Source organism: Salmo trutta, chromosome 17 (genome assembly GCF_901001165.1).
Source record: "Salmo trutta chromosome 17, fSalTru1.1, whole genome shotgun sequence".
Classification (NCBI taxonomy): Eukaryota; Metazoa; Chordata; class Actinopteri; order Salmoniformes; family Salmonidae; genus Salmo; species Salmo trutta.
The window spans coordinates 37,957,323-37,979,881 of NC_042973.1; the positions used below are offsets into that span (position 1 = coordinate 37,957,323).

General features: G+C 42.9%; 1 protein-coding gene across 3 annotated transcripts in view; it reads left to right on the forward strand.

Annotated features, from left to right (window-relative positions):
• LOC115152133 (furin) overlaps positions 1 to 22,559 on the forward strand; it is a 166,353-nt gene that overhangs the window by 19,140 nt on the left and 124,654 nt on the right. For 2 of the 3 annotated variants that reach the window (XM_029696672.1, XM_029696673.1), the window contains exon 2: positions 8,455 to 8,767. In XM_029696672.1, the coding sequence (XP_029552532.1) occupies positions 8,579 to 8,767 (189 nt within the window). In that variant the 5' untranslated portion in view covers positions 8,455 to 8,578. Of the gene's footprint in view, positions 1 to 8,070; positions 8,179 to 8,454; positions 8,768 to 22,559 lie in introns of those variants that run through there. The other variant, XM_029696674.1, reaches the window with a different exon arrangement.

Here is a 22,559-nt window from a genome sequence, read left to right on the forward strand (position 1 = left end):
AGATGGCATTGGAAGAAAGGAAAGGGGCTCCTGGATAGCTACTCATGGAGAAGTGTTTTAAAAGTAGGATTCAGATATAGGCCTAATATGTAACTGTCGAAATAAAGGAAACACCAACTTGTCTTAATAGGGTGTTTGGTCACCACGAGCCAGAACAGCTTCAATGCACCTTGGCATAGATTCTACAACTGTCTGTAACTCTATTGGAGGGATGCGACACCATTCTTCCACAATATTTACCAAGCGTTCACCATAATTTGGTGTTTTGTTGATGGTGGTGGAAAAGCTGTCTGAGGCACCGCTCCAGATTCTCCCAAAAGCGTTCAATTGGGTTGAGATCTGGTGACCGAGACAGCCATGGCATATGGTTTACATCATTTTCATGCTAAAAAAAAACATTCAGTGACAACTCGCTGCCTGTGCATGGGGGCATTGTCAATCTATCGGGGCATAGCCATGGTAGCCAAAGTAATGGCCTGGCCAGGATTTTTATACATGGCCCTAAGCATAATTAGGGCCCTATGAAATCCGCTTATTTTTACCAAATTCCATTTTTTCCATTTTCATTATTCTGAATTCTGTGATATGATTTACGCTAATTTTATTATCAGAAAGGGTGTCTAATAATGTGAATGAATAAAACATCAACAATTTAATAAGATAACAGTAAATTTGTAATGATGCAACACTGCACTTTTTAAATCAAGGCAAGCGCTTCAATTCAGAGTTCTGAGTGTTTCATTATAAATGAAAAAAAGTAATGCAAGAATCTAGGCGACAATGCAGCAACCTTCTCCTTATGTTTCCAGCTGGCTGAGGATGTTTGTGACTGTCCGGGTTGATGACTTTTCTTCCAACAAAAACTCTGTACAGATGAACATGCTCTGCAAGGTACTTCACTGCTTCAAACCAGCTATTCTCACTGCTTCAGGAGGAGCCTTGGCCTGCACAAACTCCTTCATAATGAAGAATCTCACCTATCTTCTCTTTCTGGCAGGCTTCTCGAAGAAGACAGATCTCATCCATGTCACAAGTGATGCAAATTCAGAGAAATATTTGTAGTGCTGCCAGGTCTCGATTGATGACATGGCAGAGACAGGTTATATGGACACTGTTGGGCATCACTCCTTTCAGAACCTCCTTGTATGTCTTCAGGCAGTAGGAGGCATTATATGTGACCACTGCCCAGGCATCATTCAGGTTCAGATGGTTGCTGTGGAGGGAGGCTAGTACAGTTTGGGAAAACGTTGAGTAGTTGCGCCTGTCCATGAAAATGACATCCACCAGAAAGTACTGGTTTAACACGTGCAATGAAAATAAGGAACAACTTTAATTGTTTTAACCTAAAATAATATTGTGACAAGTGTTATTTAAATTTCAAGTGTAAACACAATATTGATACTGTGATAGTTAGCTAGATGGAGGCAGACAGCTGCTGACATTATGCATCGCTATATTTCACCACGATAACTTGTCGTTTAGAATATCACAATTTGCATCTGGACAATTCACATTGCAGAATGTAAATGTAGGCTATTGCAACGGTATATTAATAGTTTGTTAACTCACCAATGATGATGGTTAGAACGCTGCAATCCCTTGCATCTGTTGTCTCGTCAACAACCACCGCAAACTTCTTCCCACGGGTCTTCTGTAGAACGGCAGTCATATGTTGGTAGAACACACGGGGCAGGTGAGTTTGACAGAGGCTCCTCTCATTTTCGGGTAACGCGCCTCCCTACAATGCTTCACTAGAAACGGCCGTAGGTTTCTTAGCTTTTCTAAGGGATGTCAGACTCGGCGCACACAGCCACAAACTCCTGAATAAATGATCGTATTGAATCTGCTGATGCGCTTGCAATAGTAATTGTGGTTTGAAGATGTACGCTCTGGCTAACACGGTGCTTTTCCCTGTTCTTCACATGGGCTTTAGATTTGAAGTGGTTGTCACACGTAATTTTACGTGTCCAATCAATAGTATGTTGACAGAATTTGCAAAACAGCTTATTGCCTGACTCATAATCATTTGGGTATTGCTCTGCTCTGAATTTGGGGGTTAGGGTCGAATGTTTTAGTTTTTTGACGAATTGGCGCCTCTTCGACATGTTTCTCAAAGTGACAGCCAAGTTGTGAGGTGACGTAAGGGTTCCACCCACGACCCACCCCAATTGAAAATTGAATTATTTCTCTAGGCCTACTCGTCTGTAATTTTACAATTATTAAATAATTTAGGTTACTACAATAATCAGCAAAATTATGGAGAATTCTGCAATATTCCACGTTTTACAGTTGATTCCATTTTTTTTATTAACAGATTCTGTCCGCATCACGGAAATCATAGGGCCCTCCATAATGGGATCTTAATTAAGTCAGGAACCACCAGTCAGGAAACACCTGTGTGGAAACACCTGCTTCCAATATACTTTTTATCCCTCATTCACTCAAGTGTTTCCAGTATTTTGACAGTTACCTGTATCTAAATCAATGACATTTTATTACAGAAGTATCAGCAAGCACTGATGGTGATAATGATCAGCAATGACATTTCATTGGCCTGCTTGCCTCACTCTTCTCAGTCCAGTGATGAGCACTAAGATGGTCCTCTATCTCATTTGGACAGTTTGAGGTTCAGCCTAGAGTTAGGATTTCTTACGGTAGGACTGTTTTAAATAGATCTAAGGCTTTTGTTCATTTTTTTATTTTCTATTTAACCTTTATTTAATTAGGCAAGTCAGTTAAGAACAGATTCTTATTTACAATGACGGGCTAGGAACACTGGGTTAATTGCCTTGTTCAGGGGCAGAATGACAGATTTTTACCTTGTCAGCTCAGGGATTCAATCTAGCAACCTTTCGGTTACTGGCCCAACACTCTACCTGGCTACAATACCCACTGTAGTGTGTGTAGATCGCAAGCCCATAGTAAGTCAATAGGGCTAAATGACTAGCTACTACTGTTATCTAGCCAGATAAGAATTGTTAGCTAGCTAGCTACCCACGAAGAATTTGCATCTACCTTGCATAACATTTGTTTTAGGTCATTTTTGCCTGTTAAACTATCTGGTTAGCTAGATTACTATGATTCACATATAGCTAGATGATAGTTATGAAGAAAAATATTTGCTTTGTGTATATCTTGTTTTGTCTCCGTTGCCATTGTCCTAGCTGGAAGATGGTTCACTGAATGAAAAGTGCAGTGTGAAGTAATACAGTAGCGGGAGTGCTTCTCAAATGTCATGTTTTATGCGTTCTCCACACTCATCCTCACAAGAACCTACTTAAGGGAACTTCCTCAGAGAATGCACTCGAAGCATGAGAGTGTGGAGCACGGTAGTATGCCACTCAGACAACCGGTAGAGTAAGTTCAAATGTAGTTTTATTCAACATTCCGGCTTGTAAAGATTGTTTCTAAGTTTGACAAACACTGGTACGAAACCAAAGATATTGATCTGTTTTAAGCAAATGATTTCATGAGATCGTGATGAATATACACTTTAATACTAACATCAAGAATCTGAGGTAAAAAGGATGTGTATTTCCTGTAATTCTTGTGTGGTGAAAACGTTAGTCTGTGTAATATAGTAACACGTTCTGTCCACCATAGGGAACTTAGTGTAAAATAACTTACTTTTGGTCATGTAGTGTATTTAATTATGTGGACACCTGCTTGTCGAACATCTCATTCCAATATCATGGGCATTATTATGGAGTTGGTCCCCCCCCTTTGCTGCTATAACAGCCTCCACTCTTCTGGAAAGGCTTTCTACTAGATGTTGAAACATTGCTGCGAGGACTTGCTTCCATTCAGCCACAAGAGCATTAGTGAGTTTGGGCACTGATATTGGAGTGAGATGTTCGACAAGCAGGTGTCCACGTAATTATTAGGCCTGGCTCGCAAGTCGGCGTTCCAATTCATCTCAAAGGTGTTCAATGGGGTTGGGGTCAGGGCTCTGTGCAGGCCAGTCAAGTTCTTCCACACAGATTTCGACAAACCATTTCTGTATGGACCTCGCTTTGTGCACGGGGGCATTGTCATGCTGAAACAGGAAAGGGTCTTCCTCAAACTGTTGCCACAAAGTTGGAAGCACAGAATTGTGTAAAATGTAATTGAATGCTGTTGCGTTAAGATTTGCCTTCACTGGAACTAAAGGCCGAGCCCAAACCATGAAAACATCCTCAGACTATTATTCCTCCTCCACCAAACTCTACAGTTTGTAAGGACCGACGCTGGAGAAGAGAAGCAGGTACGGGGAGTTGAACATTTAATATGGAACAGACATCGAACAGGAACAGTGTCATGGAAACCCCATTCATGAAGCTTCCGACTAACAGTTATTGTGCTGACGTTGCTTCCAGAAGCAGTTTGGAACTTGGTAGTGAGTGTTGCAACCGAGGACAGACGATTTTTACACACTACAAGCTTACATTTACATTTTACATTTAAGTCATTTAGCAGACGCTCTTATCCAGAGCGACTTACAAATTTCAGCACTCTGCGGTCCAATTCTGTGAGATTGTGTGGCCTACCACTTCGCAGCTGAGCCGTAGTTGCGCCTGGACATACAGGCCATTCTACTGCCAATGTTTGTCTATGGAGATTGCATAGCTGTGTGCTCGATTTTATTCACCGGTCAGCAACTGGTGTGGCTGAAATAGCCGAATCCACTAATTTGAAGGGGTGTCCACATACTTTTGTATATATAGTGTATTTGGACCAGAATGAGGCTCTCCACTACCTATTGCTGCAGTGATGATTCACCATCTTCATCGGATGTTTTCATTATTCATCTGCAGATAATCGCCTAAAAGCCTACATCTACCAGTAGCCTATGCAAATTAGGGAGCCTAATGAACTCACTGATACGATTCAGTAGACTACACTGATTGATGAGACGAGTCACTCACTTTAGCGTCACTGTCTGGCAAGCCCCAACATCCTAGGAATTAAAGATGAGGAACATTGTGTTCTAGATGTTTTATGGAATGTTTTTTGACAGATTCAGATTTTAATGGTCACCACGAGACTGTGGGAAATCAATAACTGTGTTTTCCCACCTTATGCCTGATCATGTTAAGTTGCCTTCAGCTTATTGAATAATGGGTGGTCCAGTCAGAGCAGACATTGACAGCTAAGACTGCAGGGCATTTCCATCAAAAGGACCCATGAGCACCAACATGTGAAGTTCATAGGAGCATATCAAATTGGTAAATGAAGGCATGGATACATTTCCATCTTAATAATTTGGCATAAGTAAAGGCTTTGATTTCTGGATAAACAGATGAAAAAGGTGTCTTAGAAAACATCTACCAGAAAGTATTAAAAGCTTAGCTTCTGTAAGTTTAGGAAATAATGGCTTTGTGCCTTGAAATTCTATTACCAAAAACCCACATATCTTTAAGATATTTTCTAATTTCTCTCCCTCATGAGGGAGGATGATGAAAGTTCACAGAAGTAACAAGTAATGGTTGACCTGCCAATTAGTTATAGTGATTTTACTGATACATTTTATTTATTAATTATTAAGTGATTTAAAACTCTTAATTGGTAACGGAATTACCAAAACATCAGTAACGGAATTACTGCAACTGAATTGGCTACAATGGGAAATCATAGTCACAAACCACAGTTAAGTCACCTGCTACTGTCCTCCCTTCCACTGGCATACTGTTATGTTCAGCTCATAACTGTTTTCTTTCTATTTCTGTTGTCTGCTGGTCAAACCAAGAGTGTTAAAAACAGTCTTGAGTCTGGACAACCCCTCTCTCTCCGCCTCTCTCTCACTCTCCAGTTAATGTCACCTCTCCCAGCTCTTACTGACAGCTACCAATGAGCCTCCACTTTCCATTTAATGAAACCAGCATCCTCACCCACTGACCACAGACCAACACCGGACATCCATGGATGTTGAAAAGTAGTTGAAATTTGCTCAGTCCACCCTGGCCTTGGCGTTAACGTTCACAGAGGGACTGGACTGGACCAAATCTGAACCTATCAAAGACTTGTGTTGTACAAGTTTGGATAGCACAGTACAGTGAGTAGAGCACAGTACAACAAAGTACAGTACTGAGTACAGTGCAATACAGTAAAGAAAAGTATAGTACAGTATAGGGATGTGCGTCTTTCCCTTTCAAGACGATTCGATACGTATCTAGATACATGGGCTCCGATACGATGCAGAAACGCTACGTTTTATTTCTAAACGATTAGGTGTGATTCGGATTGTTAGACAACGAAGCGATGCGATTTGATGCAATACGGTTGCATAAACACATTTGTTTTCCATTTTAAATTAAAATCTGCTGTTGATGGAGCTCATGAGCTGGGCCTCTCTGTGTGTGTGTGTGTGTGTGTGTGTGTGTGTGTGTGTGTGTGTGTGTGTGTGTGTGTGTGTGTAAATTAAGTTTGTTTGTGGTGTATGTACTATGTATGTAGGCACCTAGTCTGAAATGACTAAGCATCTACCAACCCACTACCACTATCGGGGGCAATGTGGCCTATGTTATTTGTCTCCCACTTTGGTTCTGAAATCACCATCACCCACTAATTAGCTTGTCATTTTACAGATTGTGTTTGAGCTAGTAATGTGAAACTTTACCCTGTATATCTAAAAATGACCATATACACTGATTGTTTAAAGGAAAACTACCAAAACTATTGCTGATGGTGAACCTGAGCAAGTACTGTACCCGTTCAGCAGGTAGCTCATAGCCAGATGAGTTGTGTCTCGGGTAGCTTACTTTTATTCCAGTAAAACATGATTTTCAACAGCTTATAGATGACAGTAACCTAGCAAATTACATAGGCTTTATTAGTTGGTTGACAACCAAATATCGCGCAAGCCAGAAGATCAGGAACAGGCCACCTATCTCGCGTTGGTCAGTGTACAAAGCTTTACACAGTGCGCGGTTTGACTAAGCTACTGATATTACCTAGGGTTGTTCGGCATGCAAAATTACTTGTAGATCAATTACTGTCAATACGGTTACATGCTTAGTTCAACACTGAAGGAGAGAACGCATCAGTTGTCACAAAATATTAGGTATTTTCGGGAAGGTAGATGGAAGTTAATTTGAGGAAAATATAAATGGATTTGCAATTCGTAACGTTTGAATCGATTTTCTGACCAATGCGTGCTTCTTTTGGATCGTTTTGGGGTCCTTGGACCGATGCAGTCCTATCTTAAACATTTGAATCGGGGACCAATGCGTATCGGTGAATCGTTACATCCCTAGTACAGTAGAGTACAGTATATTGTACTGAACTCTACCCTACTCTGCTGTTTTGTATTGTACTGCACTGTACTCTATTGTGCTTTGCTGTGCTGCGCTGTAATGTCAAAACTTGTGAAACATAATGAGAATGACATTCATATCCACAATACAGAATTATATCATGGTTCCCTGATCTATACTACACAGAAATGCATACATTTCTGTGTAGTACAGATCAGGGACCCATGATGTAATTCTGTTACCGTAATTCCGTTACCGGGTGTAAATCCACTTCACTTACTGTAGTTCAATAACCAAAATAGATTTTTTTCAAACTCAAGGTGCCATATCACAGCTGACACCCCATTCTTTCTGCAATATGCATCTTTGAATCTTAATTCGGAGCAGATATTTAAGAGTTTTTGGAAAACATGGTCGCATAAAAAGCTGAGGGAGATTTTACCGTAATTCCATTACCAAAGTCTGTATCTCCACAGTTTTAAGTAGTCATTGTGTATAGAGTAGCGTAATTCCGTTACTGTGGAATTGCCCTGCATCATCACCGTACGTTATGCCTGGGGGGCTTCCTGAGTCTCTATTCTTACTGTACTGTCTGTGTGTAACTGAAAAGTCCATCTATGGACAGGCTAAGTGTTCTCAGGGGAGACAGACAGAGCTTTACCCACTCTGTTTTTAGATACCGCAGCCCCAGCACAAATTACAGCTTAGCTCTCCCCCACATGACGTCTCACAACTAAGATTGAAGTCAGACTGTCAAAAGCCCAGAACAATGCAAGCTGCCTTCGCACAGTAGGACTTCTCTCGCAAGCAACCCTACTCTCTTGATCCTGTTTCGCCTTCATATGGATCGCGCTCCAACTTGTTCAATTACCGCTCGACTTGTTTTAGGGTTATTCCTTGTGTTTTGCTGATCGGCTCAAAGCATGAAGCAGAAACACTTGAAGAGGTAGTCTCTCATGCTGTTGTAGCCTCTTTCAGCTAGAGAAAGTCTGTCTGTGTCTCTAGTAGAAACTGTGGTGGTAGAAAGTGAATGCATTCAACAGAATGCATGCTGTGGTCTGTGGTCTCCTATTTTTGCTTTGTGCTGTGGCATGTGGGGTTGTGCGCACTGCACACTGAGTGAACAACTACCTGTGTGTGTTTGCGTGCATTCATGCATACATGCATGTATGTGTTTACGAGCCAATGTGTGGTTTTATGACTTTGTTCCCTTTTTCTTTAGGTCACTGCTCTATTTGGCTGCTGTGAGGGAGGCCAGTGCTGTTACTGGTGAGCATTGAGACTTCTCCACCCCAGAAAGACAGACGGACGGAGTTCCCCTGCCCAGTGCCCCTGTTCTCCTTTTCATGGATGCCAGGCTGGCCCTGCTGCAGCTTGGGACTCTCCTGGTCCTCCTGTCCGCAGCACTGGAGTCAACTGCTAAGCTGACCACTGGCGAGGAGGTCTACACTAATACCTGGGCGGTCCACATAGAGGGGGGACCGCAGGAGGCTAACCGAATCGCCAGGAAACACGGCTTCATCAACCATGGCAATGTGAGTAGCACAGCAGTGCACCCTGTGGAACCCCTCTAGTCAGTCAGAGTGTATGATCTCTATGCCCTGCATCTGTGGTAAGTTGAAACTCTGTTCTATTTCAGAGACAGCCTGCTCAACAGGCTTTAATGTGCAACAAGATATACAGACAGGACAACCTATAAGCCCTTGTGTTGAGAGTCAGAGTGCATGTCATGACTCTTCCATCCCTTGCTGAGTTTAGCTGTCAGCTAAAGCCTGCACTCCTCCTATGGGTTCTATACTGAACAAAAATATGAACGCAACATGTAAAGTGTTGGTCCCATATTTCACAAACTGAAATAAAAGATCCCCAAAATGTTCCATATGCACAAAAAGCTTATTTGTTTATATCCCTGTTCGTGAGCATTTTTCCTTTGCCAAGATAATCCATCTACCTGGCAGATGTGGCATATCAATAAGCTGATTAAACAGCATCATCATTACACATGTGCACCTTGTGCTGGGGACAATAAAAGGCCACTCTAATATGTGCAGTTTTGTCAACCGCCTCACAACTGCAGAGCACGTGCAACCATGCTAACCCAGGACCTCCACATCTGGCTTCTTCACCTGCGGAACTGTCTGAAACCAACCACCTGGACAGCTCATGAAACTGAGGAGTATTTATGTCTGTAATAAAGCCCTTTTGTAGGGAAAAACTCAATCTGATTCACCCATGGCTGAACTCGTGCTCAGTAATGTGAAATCCATAGATTAGTGCATAATGCATTTATTTCAATTGACTGATTTCCTTATATGAACTGTAACTCAGTAAAATCTGAAAATGTTGCATTTATATTTTTGTTCAGTATAGTTCATTTGGGCATTCCATACCGTGTGTGTCAGGGTTTCTGTTAGGAAAATGTGGCCCCGGACATTTAACCAGCAGCATTTTAGGACCCATGTGCATTGGGTACGTAACCTGATCAGGGTGCTCAGAATGACAGAAATTACATTTTAGATTATGGTAATTCATATTAACAGAACATGCAAGTAGAGGATGCAACGATGCACAGTCCTTACCGTATTCTGATTTTGTGGATGTTAGAATAACTGTCCACATTTACTTTTCCTCAGCCAACAAGACAAGTAACAAAAAGCTAAATCACTATCCTATGTCAATATACTGTCCCCCATGGTAGAAAAGTTTACCTATTCTATTGGTCAGCTTGTCGAGAAGTAGCCTTTTCCAAACAGACTCTGGGACAGTTGTAGGAAGATAGATCCCAAATTCATACAACCAGTAGACCTAGGCTACATTTTTTTTTTAAATGTTAAAAAGCAATGAGTCTGATGCAACAGATCAGAATGTTTAGCTTAAAATGTTGATAAACGATTATTTATCCACATTATAAGTGCAGCAATGCCCACAAGGCATTAGGCTACCCGCAAATGTTCATTCCATAATGCAATTAGCGGGAAAACACTTTTGTCAAAAGGGCACTGCACATGCTAGCGGTTTCATGTGACAGATTAAATATCCGTTCGAAATTTTGAAATAGAGGAGATGTAATAGGCTACTTTGAAGCGAGGTAGGCCTAAGACATGCCTCGTGTTAAAATGTTCAGGTTTCAAACAATGAAGTATATGTTTTCAAAATGCAAAGCCTACTGCCTCCAGCTCATTACAAAGTAGTGTGTGACGTCCTGATGAAGCCTGCCTTCCGTTGCTGTTTGAGATGCTGCAGCATTAGCTCGTTGCTGTTTGAGATGCTGCAGCATTAGCTCGTTGCTGTTTGAGATGCTGCAGCATTAGCTCGTTGCTGTTTGAGATGCTGCAGCATTAGCTCGTTGCTGTTTGAGGTGCTGCAGCAGTAGCTCTCGTGCTGTCTGACAGATTTTCCGCTCAAAGGCTTTGTATCTGTATGCTGTAAGCGTGTGATAAATGAATATAGTGTAGCCTACACATGCGACAATTTAATTCAAATAAATTATGCAAATTAACTTTTAGACCGATAAGCATGACCAGTCAAATGTATTTCCATTGACTAGTATTTACATTCATGAATAGGCTAAAAAGCATTTTCGCAATGGGATTGTTTCTTCTCCCGGACAATTGGACAGTTTTTTTATTTATTGGCATTTCAAAACAAATCTATAGGCCAAAAGCCGGCTATTACCGGCTAACGGAAACCCTGGTTCAGTCACTCCACAGGAGACTTCACTGTCTGCATCGAATACATGCGTAGGAGGCTCTGAACTACAGTACCAACCCTCCCTCCACCCTATCCCCCACAAAAACAGGATATTCAGAGCTGTTTTCAAATTGAATTCAGGCTTATCTTCTGCTTTCTTTATGTTGCTGTCCATGCAGCTTCTGTCTTGAGCTCCATCACAGATGCTTTTTCTCCTGTTATAGTAGTAGATCCTCATAAAGTAGTAGGATGAGATGTGATATTTTTCATTTGTGAGATGCCTCTCGTTGTCAAACTCGTCACCACTCAATTGTCTCCTTGGCTCTGATTGTTTACTTATCAAAGTACTGTAGTTTCTCGCTCTCAGCTGGCTTTGATTGGAGTTCTTTGGTTATTGATTTAATCTAGCAGGAACTGTGAAAGGATTCTGCTGTAGAGAGACAGGGAGAGGGGGAGAAGGCCATTAGAAAAATGTGCCTTAAATAACCTTTTATTCATAATTGGCTCTTTGAATGCAAGTCATTATTGGCTCTATTGAATAGGCCTTATTCTGCTTTGAGACTGCCAAGCAATCAAGCTCCACGCAGATTGACGCACATGTGCACGCCGCACACACAGTCACACACACAGTCTCACACATTCTTTCCCCCAGAGGATAGTTTTATGTTTATACCTTCATCACTTGTTACGAACACTTCATGAAGGTACTTCTGGTAGACAGGAACAATGGAATAATAGTAAGTGGGTTCTTCTGTCTTTTCCCTCTCTACAGCCTTGTAGTATAGGCCCCACTACCACACCAGTATTCCCAGTTGACACCCCCAGTTTTGAGCCTAAAACAACTGTATGCCTCTGCCAGTAAAGCACAGGGCAGACAGAGACTTATCCAATCAGAGATCCAGGGCTTGTAAGGACTGGCAGGGGTTGATTGTTATTTTGGAGGACATAAATCGGCCTGTCTTTTTTAACCTTGGTATCTGGCGTTGTCCTCTGGTGATGTCATGAGTTTAGTCTTTCTCTCGCTCTCTCTTTCTCTCTCCCTATCCTCCCTGTCTCGTCATCTCACTCTGTGCTCTCTTCCACTTTCACTCTTTCCTTATGCACACATATATTTAATCTCCCTCTGCTCTCTCTGTTAATTCTCTCAAAAGCTTCCCAAAGCTTTGTCCTTCTCTGCTCTTTCTCTCTTTCCCTCCCATCACTCCCTCCAGATGCTTAGGCGGACTCAGACTCGTCAGTCTAAAACCGATAGATCAATTTAATGGGGAAACATACGTCTGCGTTTTTTTCTGTCATTACTCACTCATGCTGAACGGTGCGTCTGGGAACAGAGGACTCCTTGAAGATGGGTCGGGTTTGTCAGAGATGGATGTCTGATGCCATATGGTACAGAGTCCTGCTCACATCCCACAGACAGACAGTAGGCTACATAGTAAAGCCCTACTCTCATTAATCTCTATTCTCTTCTCCCGTTCTCTCCTTTTCTCTTCTTTTCTCCAAATCAAATCAAATGTATTGGTCACATACACGTGTTTATCAGATGTTATTGCGGGTGTAGTGAAATGCTTGTGCTTCTAGCTCCGACAGTGCAGTAATATCGAACAAGTAATATAGTAATATCTAACAGTTTTACAACATATACCCAAAATACACGTAAATCTAAGTAAGAAATGGATTAAGAATATATATACATATATGTCAGAGTGGCATTGGGCTAAGATACAGTGGCATAGTATAGAATACAGTATATACATATGAGATGTGTGACGCAATATTTACACACAATTAAAGAGACTAAGATATCGTAGAATAGTATAGAGTACAGTTTACACATATGAGATGAGTAATGTAAGATATGGAGACATTATTAAAGTGGCTAGTGTTTCAATTCCTTAAAGTGGCCAGTGATTCCTAATCTATGTCTATAGGCAGCAGCCTCTGATGTGCTGGAGATGGCTGTTTAGCAGTCAGTGGTGTAATATAGAATACAATACAGTATATAGATATGAAATGGGTGATGCAATATGTAAACACAATTTAAAAGTGACTAAGATACCGTAGAATAGTATGGAGTGCAGTTTATACATAGGAGATGAGTAATGCTAGATACGGAATATTATTAAAGTGGCTAGTGATCCATTTCTAAAAGTGGCCAGTGATTCCTAATCTATGTCTATAGGCAGCAGCCTCTGATGTACTAATGATGGCTGTTTAGCAGTCTGATGGCCTTGAGATAGAAGCTGTTTTTCAGTCTCTCGGTCCCAGCTTTGATGCACCTGTACTGACCTCGCCTTCTGGATGATAGCGGGGTGAACAGGCAGTGGCTCGGGTGGTTGTTGTCCTTGATGATCTTTTTGGCCTTCCTGTGACATCGGGTGCTGTAGGTGTCCAGGAGGGCGGGAAGTTTGCCTCAGGTAATGCGTTGGGCAGACCGCACCACCCTCTGGAGAGCTTTGCGGTTGTGGGCTGTGCAGTTGCCGTACCAGGCGGTGATACAGCCCGACAGGATGCTCTCAATTGTGTATCTGTAAGAGTTTGTGAGCGTTTTAGGTGTTAAGCCAAATTTCTTTAGCCTCCTGAGGTTGAAGAGGCGCTGTTGCGCCAACTTTACCACACTGTCTGTGTGGGTGGACCATTTCAGTTTGTCAGTGACTTGTACGCTGAGGAACTTGAAGCTTTCCACCGTCTCCACTGCAGTCCCATCATTTAACATTTACATTTAAGTCATTTAGCAGACGCTCTTATCCAGAGCGACTTACAAATTGGTGCATTCACCTATAATATCCAGTAGAACAACCACTTTACAATAGTGCATCTAAATCTTTTAAGGGGGGGGGGGGTTAGAAGGATTACTTTATCCTATCCCAGGTATTCCTTAAAGAGGTGGGGTTTCAGGTGTCTCCGGAAGGTGGTGATTGACTCCGCTGTCCTGGCATCGTGAGGGAGCTTGTTCCACCATTGGGGTGCCAGAGCAGCGAACAGTTTTGACTGGGCTGAGCGGGAACTGTGCTTCCTCAGAGGTAGGGAGGCGAGCAGGCCAGAGGTGGATGAACGCAGTGCCCTTGTTTGGGTGTAGGGCCTGATCAGAGCCTGAAGGTACGGAGGTGCCGTTCCCCTCACAGCTCCGTAGGCAAGCACCATGGTCTTGTAGCGGATGCGAGCTTCAACTGGAAGCCAGTGGAGAGAGCGGAGGAGCGGGGTGACGTGAGAGAACTTGGGAAGGTTGAACACCAGACGGGCTGCGGCGTTCTGGATGAGTTGTAGGGGTTTAATGGCATAGGCAGGGAGCCCAGCCAACAGCGAGTTGCAGTAATCCAGATGGGAGATGACAAGTGCCTGGATTAGGACCTGCGCCGCTTCCTGTGTGAGGCAGGGTCGTACTCTGCGAATGTTGTAGAGCATGAACCTACAGGATCGGGTCACCGCCTTGATGTTAGTAGAGAACGACAGGGTGTTGTCCAGGATCATGCCAAGGTTCTTAGCACTCTGGGAGGAGGACACAAGGGAGTTGTCAACCGTGATGGCGAGATCATGGAACGGGCAGTCCTTCCCCGGGAGGAAGAGCAGCTCCGTCTTGCCGAGGTTCAGCTTGAGGTGGTGATCCGTCATCCACACTGATATGTCTGCCAGACATGCAGAGATGCGATTCGCCACCTGGTTGTCAGAAGGGGGAAAGGAGAAGATTAATTGTGTGTCGTCTGCATAGCAATGATAGGAGAGACCGTGTGAGGATATGACAGAGCCAAGTGACTTGGTGTATAGCGAGAATAGGAGAGGGCCTTGAAAAGAGCCCTGGGGGACACCAGTGGTGAGAGCACGTGGTGCGGAGACAGATTCTCGCCACGCCACCTGGTAGGAGCGACCTGTCAGGTAGGACGCAATCCAAGCGTGGGCCGCGCCGGAGATGCCCAGCTCGGAGAGGGTGGAGAGGAGGATCTGATGGTTCACAGTATCAAAGGCAGCAGATAGGTCTAGAAGGATGAGAGCAGAGGAGAGAGAGTTAGCTTTAGCAGTGCGGAGAGCCTCCGTGACACAGAGAAGAGCAGTCTCAGTTGAATGCCCAGTCTTGAAACCTGACTGATTAGGATCAAGAAGGTCGTTCTGAGAGAGATAGCAGGAGAGCTGGCCAAGGACGGCACGTTCAAGAGTTTTGGAGAGAAAAGAGAAGGGATACTGGTCTGTAGTTGTTGACATCGGAGGGATCGAGTGTAGGTTTTTTCAGAAGGGGTGCAACTCTCGCTCTCTTGAAGACGGAAGGGACGTAGCCAGCGGTCAAGGATGAGTTGATGAGCGAGGTGAGGTAGGGGAGAAGGTCTCCGGAAATGGTCTGGAGAAGAGAGGAGGGGATAGGGTCAAGTGGGCAGGTTGTTGGGCGGCCGGCCGTCACAAGACGCGAGATTTCATCTGGAGAGAGAGGGGAGAAAGAGGTCAAAGCACAGGGTAGGGCAGTGTGAGCAGGACCAGCGGTGTCGCTTGACTTAGCAAACGAGGATCGGATGTCGTCAACCTTCTTTTCAAAATGGTTGACGAAGTCATCCGCAGTGAGGGAGGAGGGGGGGGGGGAGGGGGAGGAGGATTCAGGAGGGAGGAGAAGGTAGCAAAAAGCTTCCTAGGGTTAGAGGCAGATGCTTGGAATTTAGAGTGGTAGAAAGTGGCTTTAGCAGCAGAGACAGAAGAGGAAAATGTAGAGAGGAGGGAGTGAAAGGATGCCAGGTCCGCAGGGAGGCGAGTTTTCCTCCATTTCCGCTCGGCTGCCCGGAGCCCTGTTCTGTGAGCTCGCAGTGAGTCGTCGATGTGGATAGGGGGGTGCTCCCTCTGCTGTTTCCTGAAGTCCACGATCATCTCCTTAGTTTTGTTGACGTTGAGTGAGAGGTTGTTTTCCTGGCACCACACTCCCAGAGCCCTCACCTCCTCCCTGTAGGCTGTCTCATTGTTGGTAATCAAGCCTACTACTGTTGTGTCGTCTGCAAACTTGATGATTGAGTTGGAGGCGTGCTTGGCCACACAGTCATGGGTGAACAGGGAGTACAGGAGGGGGCTGAGAACGCACCCTTGTGGGGCCCCAGTGTTGAGGATCAGCGAAGAGGTGTTGTTTCCTACCTTCACCACCTGGGGGTGACCTGTCAGGAAGTCTAGGACCCAGTTGCACAGGGCGGTATTCAGACCCAGGGCCTCGAGCTTGATGATGAGCTTGGAGAGTACTATGGTGTTGAATGCTGAGCTATAGTCAATGAACAGCATTCTTACATAAGTATGCCTCTTGCCCAGATGTCCATCACTACAGACCCTGGTTCGATCCTGGGCTGTATCACAGAATAATGTCATAAATCAATGAATGCTTCAATCTAGTTGACATCGGTAAAGTTCTGTCATCTCTGCTTCTTTCATTTTACATTTTAGTCATTTACCAGACGCTCTTATCCAGAGCGACTTACAGTAGTGAATGCATACATTTCATACATTTTTTTCCCGTTGCAAACACCATGCTCTACCAACTGAGCCACACGGGAACTTTCATGAAGCAAAGACGTTTAGGGATTGGGGGAATTATTATTATTATTATTATTATTTGTGTAGGTAGGGAGGCAGGAAGCTAGATACAAATAGAGTAGGGGAGAAGTTTAAAATGAAAGGATCCAGTTAGAAAGTAGAGAGAAGCGAGTGATCGGAACTGAGAGGAAAGAGGAGAGATTATGAAGGCAGGAAAGTGAGTGGGAGGATTTGGCGAGGGGAAAAAGAGTGGGAGAGAATGGATGAACAGTGGCTAAAGACTGAGATTGAGAGTGAGAGGAAGAGACAGAGGGGAGGATTGCTAAGCAACATTTAAACAGTTGTCTGAAATGAGATTATGGAGGCGTACATCCTTTGTCATTGTTTCATTTAGGCACCAGCCGCACGAGAATAATGAGCCATATTTCAGACTTTTGTCTCTGAGTAGGTGATAGGAGGCAGCAGGGAGATAAACATAACTAATGCAGTCCTCCAATGTCTGGGCTACACAGTGGCTTTATTTGGGGAGATGGGTGGGTTAGATAAAGGATGTGTGGCCTGAGGATGGTTGAGTGAACAGGGGGAATGATGGCTTAGTCATCCTCACTTCCTTTCTCTCTGGTGGTGGATGTTCTCTAGGGCCAGCCACCAGGGACATCACCGGAGGTTCATAACATTCGGGCCTCAGCCCTGAAAAACAATAAATAGCCTTTTCTAAAATTATTTCCTGCAATTCTACCTGACTGCGTCGCGAGCTTTGCAAAATACATTTTTAAATCTATATTATTCAATTATTGCACCCACACTGCTCTGCAACCAACAAGCGTCTAGTTCTATTTCTGACGCAGGTCCTGCCCCTCCCATCTCCTCATTGGTTTATAGATGCAGATACCCACGTGCCATTGAAACTCTCTTCGCCCCAACCTGGGCTCGAACCAGGGACCCTTGCACACATCAACAACTGACACCCACGAAGCATCGTTACCCATCGCGCCATAAAAGCCGCGGCTCTTGCAACACAAGGGGAAACCCTACTTCAAGTTTCAGAGCGAGTGACGTCACTGATTGAAACTCTATTAGCGCGCACCACCGCTAACTAACTAGCCCTTTCACATCGGTTACACCATCTCCTCATTGGTTATACCCACGTGGGTAACTGAAAGACTGAGGTCAGTGGCTGGTAAGGTGCCAATCGCAATATAAAGTCAAGAGAAGGAAAAAGTCTAGAAGGAGAATTGAATAGAAACGATTCGGTTGACCATTTTACGTGTGGATTAATTGTCGGAGTAGAGGACCTTGTGCATTTCAGGTAAAATAACAAATCAATGTTTATATCCCAGGACAAATTAGCTAGCAACAGCAAGCTAGCTAGCAAGCTAAATTGCCATAAATGTTTAATGCTTTTCGACCTGTCCCCAAATTAATGTAATTGGTTCAGAGTTTGTTTTGATATTTTAACCTGCGTGTCATGATTGCGTTTGGTGTGGGGGGATAAAATATATTTATGCACGATGGCGCACGCGCTCAATAGACACCCTGGTTCAAATCCAAGCTGTATCACAACCAGCCATGATTGAGAGTTCCATGGGGCGGCGCACAATTGTCCCAGCGTCGTCCAGGTTAGGCCGGTGTAGGCCGTCATTGTAAATAATAATTTGTTCTTAACTGACTTGCCTAGTTAAATAAAAGGTTACAAAAATACATTGACACACTGAGATCAATAAAACTAACAACCCATGTCCTAAATGCAACCAATAGCGTAGGCCAATGAAAGAGTGGATACATAGATTTTAAGTCTACAATATGAGAAAATTATAGTCCACCAACTTTCCAGCGGCACTCACTTATGCAAATAGTTTTTTTTCCCCTCAATTGTGTTTTGAAATATTGCGAAAGACATTGTAGCTTTTGCCTGCTGTTCATAGACAGCCATATTAACAGCCACAACTCAACACTCAGCTGTTTGATATTTGCCACGGGCTGCTCAATTGCGGGATTCCGACTGTAGACCTATGCGCTTGTGCCAAAACACAATCCACAGCAATTTTTTAAAATAAGTTGATTTTAGTTATTTCTGTACAGACATGAGTAATTACATTTGGCACATTTATTAAAATGTGTCTGCAGCACTTCCAGCACCCCTTCCATGGATTATGGTCACTAACCCCATGTGGGTTTATTGCTTAGGTAGGTCAACTGTTACAATAATATATAAAATAATATATCAGCGAGTAACGTACAATTTTGTATTTGCATCAGTAGGCTAAGTGGCTAAAATGCATCAAAAAAGTATTGGAAAGATCTGGAAAACACCAGAGAAGCTCCTCGGGTAGGCTATAGGCACTCACTTCAATTTAGCTAGATCATCAGCACTCACTTCAACGTAGCTAACATTTCCCAGCTGAATTGTAACCAAATAGCCAAACAGAGATTCAGTGAAAACAGAAATCTGACATTGATTGATTTATCAAGATGAGTTCCCATGCTTGTCTAAAAGTAACGTGAAAACGCTGCTGAAATGATCAGTTGACCACACGGCAAGTGCTTTACATGTATTACAACCAGTGGTGTAGTGCTATTTTTGGGGGTAGCCTAACAGATAATTCTTCACGTTTTATGGCTGAAACGTCCATGCTGCATGCATGGAAACCATTTGATCCCAATCAGTTCCATTGGAATATGCATTTCGATCTTCTTGGATGAAGTAGGCTAAGTAGCTTAACTACTGTTTGATCAATTTCTTTAGCAGATGGAGTTAAACACAGCCACCTGTATTTTGTTTAAATCAAAGCATATTTCGCGTGCTGTTGATTTACTGTACACATGCTTTTTTACATCTCTGCACAATCATCCTAAATTGTCATAAGAAAGTATGTTATGTTTTTGGTCTAACAGTAGCCTAACATGATCTATGCTATTATATTCAGTCGGTTATGTAGAATACTAATTAATCATTAAGTGATCTTGAGACATCGCGCCATTCTGGGAAGTGGCGGAGTGCCCTCGCTTATAGCGGTTGGATGACTTCAGGAGTTTCACGTAACCACAGCTCTACGAACTAAGCAGCGCATTCAGTTGACTACAATTGTTCCGCAGCAGCGCAAAAGATTCAGGGCTGACACAAAATAATTTGTGGTTAAAACCCAGAAAGCCAAGTCCTGGTGAAACCCCTGCCAGCTACACACACCGCTGGCAGAGGGTGTGTGTATTCAGGAAGTCATTAGATGTTTATCACTGAGGTGATATCATCACCATGTAACTGATTATTCCCTTCAGTGTTGTGCTAAATTCTTTATTGTTAGGACACATTCATTAATGTGTGTGTGTGTGTGTGTGTGTGTGTGTGTGTGTGTGTGTGTGTGTGTGTGTGTGTGTGTGTGTGTGTGTGTGTGGTCTGTTTAAATGTCATGCAGTGTTCCTTTTGCAGCCTGATCACAAGAAATATATTCTGGATGATTGAAAAGGTCCTGAGAACGTCGATATATGCCTTCCTAAGCGCTCATAAAAAAATAAAACAATTGCCGAGAACTCTGTGCGAACTCATGGTGCTCGGAGCCGAAGCGCGTTGCTTGAACCTCTTTGGCAGTTCACAATGTTTTAGCCAACCGTGAGAATACTGATGATACCTGATGGTAATAGCCTGTCGTTTTTAATTATTTGGTTTTAAGCCTTCCCCAAACCATAGCCTTCCCCAAACCATACCCGTAACCACTCGGAACTAATGCCTAAACTGTCAACCTTAGAGTTGTTTCTGTTTAATCCTGTAACCATGCAGAATTAACCCTGTAACCACACAGAATGAATGTGTCAAAAATAGACGTACATCCATAATGCATAAAGCATTGAATTTCGAAGGGAAACTATGAGATCTTTTTGCAGCGTGAGCCAGTCAGGTTCATTGTTCTGTGAGAGGTGACTCAACTTGCTCAGTGGAGAGTGGCTTCAATGCTACTGTCTGTCTCTCTCTCTCTCTCACTCACACACACACACACACACACACACACACACACACACACACACACACACACACACTCTCGCATACTTTAATAATGTACCCACACCTTTAGACAGACACGCAAACCCTCAAACCCAGCACAGAAGAACATTATGGTGCTGCATTAAGAAGACACTGCCATTAGCACCTGACATTTGAGCTGTTTTCTAATCCCTGTGGATTGTCAGAGGAAGAAAAGGAGCACGTCTTCAATTCCTCTCAACAGCTAAGCTATAAAGACCGTCAGCTAAAAACAGAGAGTTTGAAAAAGTAATATTGAATTCCTGCAGTCTTTCATGAGGTTGCCTATCTTGTGTAGCTTATTACGTCATCACTTTTTTTTATTCCACCCTCAATCTCCATCATCTTTGTTTTTTCATCCATCCCCTCCCACTTCCCTCTGTTTCTAGTCTCTCTCTTTCTCTCTCTCTCTTTCTCTTTCTCTCTCTCGCTTTCTCTCTCTCTCTTTTTCTCTCTCTCTCTCTTTTTCTCTTTCTCTCTCTCTCTTTTTCTCTCTCTCTCTTTTTCTCTCTCTTTTTCTCTCTTTCTCTCTCTCTCTCTTTTTCTCTCTCTTTTTTTCTCTCTCTCTCTTTCTCTCTCTCTCTTTTTTGTCTCTTTCTCTCTCTCTCTCTTTTTGTCTCTTTCTCTCTTCTCTCTCTCGTTGGTGTAAACTACATCTCCTCTCCTCCTTCTCATGGCCATAGATAGAGTAGACAAAAACCCAGGCGATTAGCCGCCTCCTGGCACCCTGTTCGCGCCACAGAGCACAGTGCTGCTCTGCCACCACAACCCTGTTGTTGCCATGGAGAAGGTTGCCAGCCAGCACGTTATTATCAGCAGATTGGGCCCAGTTTCATGTTTTATTAGTCGTATGTACAGGATACACATGGTATACACCGTCCAACGAAATGCTTACTTGCAGATTCCTTCTCTACAATGCAAAAACAATAATAAATAATAAAAGATAACAATACAAAAAAAAAGTAAATGGCTCAGTAGAATAGAATAAATCAAATCGTATTGGTCACATGCTTCGTACGCGTGTTATCACCATAACAGAATTTTGACTTCGATACCAATACCAGGTTTAGTATCAAAATACTAGATACTGAAATAATACTCAATACCAAAACGATACTCGATACCGAAACGATACCATTAGCTAAAGTCACAGAATAACCACTGAGCTTTATTTTTTTTAAACATTTAACAATATGTTGATAACTGGTAGAACAACTACAATACCAAATAGGATAACTTCTAATCTATACTGAACAAAAATATGAAAGCAACATGTAAAGTGTTGGTTTCATGAGCTAAAATGAAAGGTCCCAGAAATGTTCCATGCACACAAAAAGCCTATTTATCTAACATTTTGTGCACAAATTTGTTTATATCCCTGTTAGTTAGCATTTCTCCTTTTCCAAGATAATCCATCCACCTAACAGGTGTGGCATATCAAGAAGCTGATTAAACAGAATGTTCATTACACAGGTGCACCTTGTGCTGGGGGACAAATCGGCCACTTTAAAATGTGCAGTTTTGTACCTATACACAATGTCTCAAGTTTTGAGGGAGCGTAAAATTGGCATGCTGACTGCAGGAATGTCCACCAGAATTGTTACCGAATAATTTAATGTTAATTTCTCTTCCATAAGCCGAGCTACGTCATTTTAGAGAATTTTGCAGAACGTCTTTACCGGCCTCACAAACGCAGACCACATGTAATCACGCCTGCTCAGGACCTCAAAATCCGGCTTCTTCAACTGTGGGATCATCTGAAGAGGGGGTGGGGGGGAATGCTGATGAGTGTTTCTGTCTGTAATAAAGCTCTTTTGTGGGGAAAAACTCATTCTGATTGGCTGGGCCTGGCTATTCAAGTTATAAAAAAAAATACAACTGCATATTAAATAACAGAAGAATATCTAAAATTGTCCATATCATCTAAACTGTTTTAAAATAACATTTGATGCATATTAGGGTTAATTTGCTCATCTTATGGCCATAATATTGGGTCAAATTATTAATTAGATTTATGATACATTAAACAATTTAGCTGTAATGAATAATATATTAAATTAATAGTTCGGTTCCAAAACGACATAAAAAGCAAATTTCTGCAGCATCCACACTGAGTGTAGAAAACATAAGGC